Below are 8975 nucleotides of genomic sequence, written 5' to 3'. Positions count from 1 at the left end.
AGCTAAGCACGTTGAACAACTTAACAAAATCTCTCGGAAATCAATCAACCAATCACTGATTGATGATTAGGATTAGGAATGATCAGGAACTTTCAAGTTCAGCTTTCAAACTTCAAAGTTTCAAGTGAATCATTTTGTTGATTTCAAATTCGAATCTTTTCGTTCAAAATTTTTCTCTTATCAGTTGCCGCCGTTTTCTCATTTGTTTTTCTTGCTTCTGATGATGATAAAAAAATCTAAATTCTGGAAAAAAGATAATTTGTTTATTCAAAATAATTTTTAATAATGGAAGGATTTGAATAATTCGATGAAAGCGTTTCTGCCTTTACAATGCAATGTATAATTTCGAATCAGAATTTGAGAAGTAAGTTTTGTCGCATATTTTTTAATCACCCCGTGCAGCTTGAAAATATAACATTTCTGTACAGTTTTAGTTCGAGGGTTACATTCCCTTTCCCGAATCGGAGACGAGTTGTATGTGGAGCCTACAAAAGATGGAATGAGCTTTAGGACTGTAAATGCAGCTCAATCGGCGTATTCTTCATTATTCTTCAATCTATCATTCTTCAGCCGGTATAAGTGTGATTTTCAAACTGACGAAGCTGGAACATGCAAGATATCTATGAGGGTAAAAATACTTTATGCAATTTATTTGTGATGAAAAGATTGAATGTTGCTATAAACTTTATTCCTGGTAGGCTTGTTTGAGGGTGTTTAAAACACCGAATTGTATGGATCGCCATGTGGAATCGTGTAAAATAGAGATCGAAGAGGAATGTTTGAAACTAATTTTTAAAATTCAGTACACTCAGGGATATACAAAAACTCATTTATTATCAGTGAATGATAATGAAACCGTTCAAGTAAGTAACGTGAAATTCAACTACATAATATCATGTCATTTTTTGTTTGATGATTCTGTTATTGAATTTCGTAGCTCAAATATAATAAAAATGAAATGAAGAACGAAGTAAGCATATTACCGAGAACGTTGCATAAGTCAGTAAAATACTTTGGACCAAAAGATGAAGAAATTACTTTTGATGTTACTGAAGACCAAGTTTATCTGAAAAACTATTTCGACAATACTGAAGGTAACTGCTCAGAGAAAATAGAAATAATTACTCGACTGATCATTTAAAAAGAAATCATTTTATTTAGTTGAAAACCAGAAAGTTGTAAGGACAAAGCTCAGTCTTCACCGTTCTGAATTTGAAACGTATAACGTTACTCAACCAAATTCCATTACATTTGCATTACGAGAATTAAGAGCAGTATGCGCATTCTCCGAGTCTTCAAATTCAGTGATTTGTATGCATTTCGAAAAGTGCGGCAAGTAAGTAAGCAGTATAGTCTATTCATGACGCAAATTAGTATCAGAGAGTAAATTTTTTTTCAATTTCAGACCCGTAATATTCAACGTAGACAATCCCCTTTATCAAGCAGATTACGTGGTGTCCACTCTTCCTCCAGAAATCATATCCGGTGAACGGCCTTATAGAAGAAGCCAACTGTCAGATATTGCATCCTCCATGCCATCCAACAGTGTAGTTAATTCTACGCGAAAACGTCGATTAGCACCAGTTACTGAAGAAAATCCAGAACCGATTGCTTCTTTACCTACTGAATCAAGCGCAGAACAAAATCCAACTGTACACGTTGTGCAAGCCGAAGTTCATCAAGCACAAAGCTGCGCCTCTATCGTTCAAAAAAATCGCAGCCAAAATAATCAGCAATCGAGTCAAAATAATGCAACCAATATAGCTCCTACGCAACGTAATAGCCAAATTAATTCACCAAATGTGTCTCCAACCCAGCGTTACAGCGAAAATAATACATCTAATTTTACTGAAGTTCAACGTAACAGCCAAAATAATTCATTCAGTGCAACTCAAATCCGTACCAGCCAAAATAATTCCACCTATGTAACCCAAGCTCGAACTCGAAGTAATAGCCAGAATAATGTTATATGTGATACTCTGGTCGAGCGGAATAGTCAAAATAACTCTATAAACGTTGCTGAAATACAGTCCAATAGTCGGAATAATCAATCCAGCGTTGTTCAAGTACAACATCGTAGTCAAAATAATACAACTAATGCTGCTCAAGTTTCAAGTAGATGCTCTTTTGGGACAAGCAATGAATCGGATACAAATTTAGACGAGTTAATGATGAGAATTGATATGAACAGTGAATATTTTCAAAATACGAATCAGAAAACAGTAACTGATTATTCGACTGGTGTTGATGAATCGCATTTACAGAAAATAGAGACTGTGTTTCAGTATTGCTTTAATTTTCCTCTTTCGCATCGTATAGAAGAGTGTGAAATTCTTCGCGAAGAAGATGATTAGAGTGAGTTATTTTCATGGTACTATCTTCTGTTGGCGTGTTTTATGTTTGAATTGTTTTGTATTAAAAATACCTACCGTTATTGAATTTCATGATTTTCTATTGTTTTATAATTATAACTTATAAGTAATTATTGAATTACAAAAATATTGTTCAAGTACGAACAGTGCCAATACTATCAATGAACGATGGATTAGAGGATGCTACGTTGTTACCTAATATCAATGCTTATACGAAAAATGGAAAAACCGGGAAGCATAAAGATTTAAAACTTTTTAAAGGATTGAAAAATAAAAATAAAAATTATTAAATTACATATGTAATTCAAAATGAAAAATGAAATGAAATGAAATTTTTTTTAATAAAAAAGAAAGAATCTCTGTGTGCTGAACAAAATTTTTGTGCAAAAAAAAAAACTTTAAAATTCTGCTTCATAATTTCACTTTGAGAGCGCGCCAGCCGAAATAACATATTTTGCTTGGCCTCGAATCATATCTAATGTATCTAATTAATTTTTTATCTTTCACAATTTCAAAACTGATAGGTGCAAGTGAAATGATAGTTGAAATCGTAAATTGTATGTGAAAGATTCTGTGTCGATGCGTTTTGTTGAAAACTAACTCTTTTTACTTTCCTCACATCTTTTCAACCTCATTGAACGATTTGCAAAAATTTCCTTATCATCTATGAAAAAATGTCTTTATGATGGTCAGAAGTTCTTTGCTGTTCAAACTCGTCACCTCGTAGTTATTTCATGCTCCCTTTAAAATCGGATTCAGAACTGACAAATTATGGCTACAGCTGCAGGTTCTCAAGATAAAACTGTCAATAAAGTGGCATTATGTTCCGCTATATTTGCTGGATTTGCCTACGTTGGATATTCTGCGGTCAGAACAGCCTTTGGGAAGAAAGGAAAACGAGATTCAGAAGGTGAGTAGCAGCATTTCTCCAAATACTTTCATCGATCATACTTGTAAAGCTCATAAACTTGAGGAATAGGTATTTGCCAAGTCTCAGGTCTCGTCAAGTGCTTGTTAAATTGTACGTATGTGCATATCAAGTACACATCATTGTGCTTGTGTTTTTTGTGTTTTATGACGCCACTTTGTCCATTTTTAGCTCATGTAAATAACGAAAAACCAGTTTTTCGATCAGATTCCTAATTATTTCACTCTTCGTGTAGTGTTTTACCTCAAGGGTAAGAATTTATTGCCATGAAATTCAAATTTCATTTCACTCTTAATTTGAAACCGTGTCCTTTTTTCAGTTCTTATTAATTAGGTTGAAAATGTTCAATCGAAGGATTCGCAAATCACTTCTAAAATACCTTCTAAAATTTTAAAGATGATTTAATCTATATTCTTTTCGAACCTTGAAGAATCTCGTGTTGTTGTGAGATGATTCGTTGAATTGAAAACAAAATGAAAAATTATTAGCTTAATCTACTTGTGTGAAACTTCAATATTACTGTCTCCCTCTTTCCATCCTACTTCTTGAAAAAATCCTATTTATGATACGAAATACTTCATTCAAGTATTGGAAAAAAGTGACCTAATTTATTGCTGGAAAAAGTCCCTCAAATCGATACCTTTAAATTCTTGGGTTGAAAACACAGTGGTTGGTATTATGAAGTTATCGATCTAGTCTAACCTTGAAATACTCTCGTACGCTTTAAAGGTACGATGCGAGAAGAGAAAACTAAAGTTACATCACGAACACCAATTGCATTCGGATGTTTTAATTAAATGAGAAAACATTTTAATGTTTCCTTTCAATTAATAGGTTAGGTTAGGTAGTAGGTACCTACTCCCAACCTTTTGAATTTGGTGAATTCGTATTTTGAAAATAATTTTGACATTGAGAAACCAACTTTTTCCATCTTGGGTGAAAAAAAATCTTAATAGATTTCAACCCCATGACATTTCAAGGAATTTTTGGTATTTTTTGATACTTTTTTTTACGATGAACTTGAGGAAAATAACGCAATGGTATTTGTACGAGTAAATTTGTAACTCCAAAAGATTAAGATAATGCCATACAATAAAATAATCATAGCTTCGCTGACTGTATTCAAAAATAATAACAAATGTTAATATTTCGCTTTCGAGTGTTTTTTTTTATGCCATTCGAAGTCGTAAAAACATCACTATTTGAAATAACTCTGGTGCTTAGATTCTCGTTTCCAATACTTCACTCTTGGTGGAATTGTGGCTCGTGAACTGTCTATTCCATTTTCTTCGTCGTAATAAGGACCTAAATCATTACCGGTAGCTTGCGATTCAGGTTGCGGTGAACTGCATTGAGGAATTTGTTTCATGTATCGACGCGGTATCTTGGCCAACATTTTGTATTTCTCGATGATGGACTTTTGGTTGTTTTTTGCGAATCGAAATATATTAAAAGAACAGTACATCAGCGAAGTAATCATTCCTATGAGCAAACCACCTACGAAAATTCGTTTGAAATTCATCTCGAAAGGTTTTGCACCATTGCTGACATGAGTAAAACTAAATACTATGTGAGATTAAATCTCTTTTGAAAAGATTTAATTTTTCTATGGCAAAAAAAATTGAAAATATTCGTATACAGTAATTTTGCATCGAGTAAAGCGCGTATTTATTCGAACTTGACATATAATTAACCAACGATTAAATTTTCATTAACGAGACAGCGTGAATTATTCAGCTACGGTGTAAATTATGTTTCATTTATAATTATTTTTATTGCGTTATTGTTACAGGGGAACCAGAACATCGATTATATTTTCGTAGACTATCGCAAACTACTCAAACAGATGTACTGCTTGGAAACTTAGATATGTCCGGTTCCGGTAAAGTTATGCTCAGGTCGTTAACTGTTCAAGAGAGAATTCGAGAGCTAAACTTACGTGCTAGAATGTTCACCGATACTATGCTCGCTATACAAGGATCCAGCAGATTATCTCATCCTCGGCGAGTAGTCGCTAAAAGCTTACAAGTAAAATGTCTCTTCACGTTTTGAGTCTTTTCCATCTCGAGTAGGTAAATTTAAAAGTCCATATATTTTTGTGTAGGGATCACCTTGGAGTTCACCTCGTATTTTAAGTCCAGTAGACGTACAACATATAATTAATAGTAGATCTAGCGAAAATCTTCACATGCTTGAAGCGGAGGTTGATTTTCATACAAGTTCTCCGATGAGACGCAGATGGGCTAGACGATCGTTCCGCAAAAAATCCCCTTCGCCGGCTAAATCACGAAATCATTCCATAGAGAATTCAGCTAAACATGAAGAAGCCGTCAAGGAAGCTGAAAAGTTACTAAAGAATAACGAAGATGAGATGAAAGCTCGATTAGAAATGCTATCGCTTAGGAATGGGTATGTATAATTTTTAGAAAGTTTATTTCGATTTTCGGTGCATAGACAGGTCTGCTTTCGTTCATCTGATTAATCATCTATGGGTGGTTAATCTATGCGTGTTTGGAGCTTGAAAAATTAAAAATTTCATAACGAAATTATTATTCAATTTTTTTCCTTGCGAAAAAAATTTCGAGTTGAAAGAAAAAAAATAATAAAAATGTTAATTCGGTAAGACAAATAGCGATACGAAGAGTAATTTGGTCAACGCCTAATCCATTAATTGAAAGACAATCAAATACCTTCATCAATGTTACCTACCGAATCCTTGACGAAAAATGTCGAACTTCCTCTCTTTAATTAAACCTGCAACGATTTTTTTTGAAACTTACCTACTTAATACTCTATCCACGCAAGCCATCGTACTTATGTTGAATTTCATTGTAACAGTTTATCATTTTATTTTCAGTATGAAAATAACACGATTCGAAGCGAAAAGTTTGGTAGCTCTGCTTCACTCAAAAGATAATGCCCTGTTAGAACGTACTTTAACCACAATTGGGAATCATGCTACCTTCGAAGAGAATCAAGTAAATTCATTTTACATTATACTATGCGACAAATTGCAGTTGTTAACTGGATTAATCCGGATTTGTTTTGGCAGAATATGTTCAGGGAAGCCGGCTGTCTGGTATTACTAGCGAAATTAGTTAATCATCATAAGTATTCGGTTAGATTGGCCGCAATATCCACCTTGAGTAATATGGTACTTAATCGTGATAACCAAAAGGAATTAAAGGTAAGGGATCGATTTGTGGAAAATTTATTCCGATATCTCGACGTACGTACTACGTACATGTAATTCAACGCTGTTTTCAATTCCATTAAAAACCTTATTTTGATGTACTCGCATGGACAAGTCGAATGCGCTTAATTTAATTACCATCTGCTGTGATTTTATTGTGTTCTCTACGAGTAACGTATAATTTTTCTCTGTCTGTTCGTAGGATACTATACCGAAGCTAATTACTACTCTGAAACAAGATAATTTACCCGATGATATGACTAAAAGTATTCTATTAGCGTTGAGTAATTTCGCTGTACTACCCGACTGGCATAGTGAATTTTTCCCCGTATTACACACAGCTTATCAAATCGTTGATAAAGGAAGTCCTGCCATTAAATTACAAACCCTTAAATTATTAATTAATTTATCCTGTAATGAAGATATGATACCGAGTTTACTCGCAGCACAAGTGAGTACCTAACATTTTTTATGATCTTAATCGCAAAGTTCAAACTTGAAAATATCACCAATCGATTTTTAATCGTTCAAAATTTCGTCTCTCGAAATATTTTTAGTCGAAATTACCGACGCTTTCGGTATAATTACAAACGAAATTGCGAGTAAATAAAAATTCGGTAATTTTTCGTAATTTGAGTAACGTTCAAATTGTTTCGAGTAATTATCTTATCTAGAAAACGGAATTAATTTTTGAAGCACCCGCTTATCTCGACGATTAAAAATTAATTACTATTTCATAGTTTTTCATCTTTTGCGAATACGTGACACTAGTCAAATTTCCACTCGATGTACCTACTTAGGAAGTAAAAGAAAAAAATACTAATCTTGTTTTTGACCTTTTTCAGGCACCGCGCAGATTAATTTATTTTCTAGATGAATCCGTTAACGAAGAAATCCTTCTTAGAGTACTTACTCTGTTAGCAAATCTTACCCAAGCAGCTAAAGCCATGCAAATCGACCCTACCATTGATTTACCGCCAGAGGATAAGGCTGCATCGCCAGACACAATGTAAATATCAAGTTTTTATTTTAACGGCATTAAAAAAGAAATTTAATTACGGGTCCAAACGATAAATTTCGGTCGTGTCGTCGACGACGTTCACGTTACTGTAAATTCCTGTAAAATACGCGATAATTTGTATCACATACAATTTTTAATATATGTTTTAGCAGGTATGCGGCTGTGTACGGAGTCAACGCCCAAGATAAATTACCGTCGAAATTACTTAGCTTAATGAATAAACATAAAAATGAAGATATAAGAAGTCTGTGCAAGAAAATACTGGACGCTCTGCCACAGTAATGCATTGATAATCAATCAACTTTACATCTATTTCCATATACGTGTTCAACTAATTACCTACCTATTTGAACTACAGGCTGGTCCGCAAAAAAAAAGAGAAATAATATTAACGAGTACCTTCTTACATTAAATGAAATATTTCAACCGAATTGTGTTACATAAAATTGAGAATTTAACGTTTTGCGTATTTGTACCTACGCAATTTTATAGAAGTTGGATGAATATATTGCATTTTTAAAATCATAGATATCATTTTCATTAGCTTAACAATCATGTACCGCATATTTCTATACGTTTTATGATTCGTACGAAAGATCAAAAAATCTAGTCATTATTTAGTTGACGGAGTATTGTTTTAAATTACCTATATTTTATACGTGTACACGAAATGTTTGAAAGCTTCGATGAATTTCAATTCAAATCAATCAACGAATGTGTTAATGAAAAATGACGTACGTGTGTTACGTACGTCGGATTTTTTTTTGTAAAATTTCAAAACAGCGTTATGTTATGCCACGTTATCGCGTTATTATGAATTTTTAGCGGCCAATTATCCGTGTGATACGAATCTAATGTGATCCGTGCAACATTCTTTTTAATTTACTTGTTAATTGCTACAACAGTTGTTCAATTGTTTTTAAATATAAAGTTTTTGCTTGATTACGTTTTTGCAATGCGAAAAAGTGGTAGGTAGTAGGTATTTGTTTGTCCTTCGAAAGTGCAGGTATGCAAAACATTGTACAATTATGTTCGCATTCGTTATTGGTTGATATCAGAGCTAATGTCAAATTTGCGAGGAATTTTATCTGTATAATGTACCGTTTATTTATTTTTATTTTACGTAAAAAAAAATTCTCAACTATGTTGCCTTTGGGTAAAATTAAAGTGCGAGAAGAAATTTTTAAAAAAATGGAACATTTTCCCCATTACAAACAACATATACCTACTTACCAAATATCTCTTCCAATTCTGAAATTCAAAATTTCGGTGGAAAATCTTCAAACCATATCCGAATACTAGCAGTTAATCTTTCTTCAGACATTTCCTGTATAACTGATAAATTACATCAATAATTTCCGAAGATGACAACAGGTAATGAAGCTGTGTATAGTTGCATTTCTATGCGAAGGTCATTTACCTATAAACCTGTATTATAATATTGAAGAGAACGAAAGTGAA

General features: G+C 33.3%; 2 protein-coding genes across 3 annotated transcripts; both read left to right on the top strand.

Moving 5' to 3' along the window:
- The first annotated feature begins 188 nt into the window (after nt 1-188).
- On the top strand, nt 189-2439 carry Rad9 (cell cycle checkpoint control protein Rad9). The gene is made up of 6 exons (XM_065350735.1): nt 189-364; nt 429-628; nt 699-863; nt 938-1094; nt 1162-1336; nt 1406-2439. Exons 1-6 carry the CDS (start codon nt 331-333, stop codon nt 2352-2354), a joined length of 1680 nt encoding a protein of 559 aa, XP_065206807.1. The 5' UTR covers nt 189-330; the 3' UTR covers nt 2355-2439.
- A 430-nt stretch (nt 2440-2869) lies between these two features.
- Nucleotides 2870-8456, top strand: LOC135836114 (uncharacterized). Of its 2 annotated transcripts, none has more exons than XM_065350738.1 (8): nt 2870-3282; nt 5093-5328; nt 5405-5709; nt 6158-6278; nt 6353-6487; nt 6696-6944; nt 7339-7502; nt 7667-8456. In XM_065350738.1, the coding sequence occupies exons 1-8, from the start codon at nt 3144-3146 to the stop codon at nt 7794-7796; spliced, it is 1479 nt and encodes a 492-aa protein (XP_065206810.1). In that variant the 5' UTR covers nt 2870-3143; the 3' UTR covers nt 7797-8456. The 2 variants fall into 2 exon arrangements, with proteins under 2 accessions (XP_065206810.1, XP_065206809.1); XM_065350737.1 differs by having other exon boundaries at nt 7664-8456.
- The last annotated feature ends 519 nt before the right edge of the window (nt 8457-8975 follow it).

Source organism: Planococcus citri, chromosome 2 (assembly GCF_950023065.1).
Source record: "Planococcus citri chromosome 2, ihPlaCitr1.1, whole genome shotgun sequence".
Classification (NCBI taxonomy): Eukaryota; Metazoa; Arthropoda; class Insecta; order Hemiptera; family Pseudococcidae; genus Planococcus; species Planococcus citri.
This window is presented reverse-complemented; position numbering and strand designations above follow the sequence as displayed.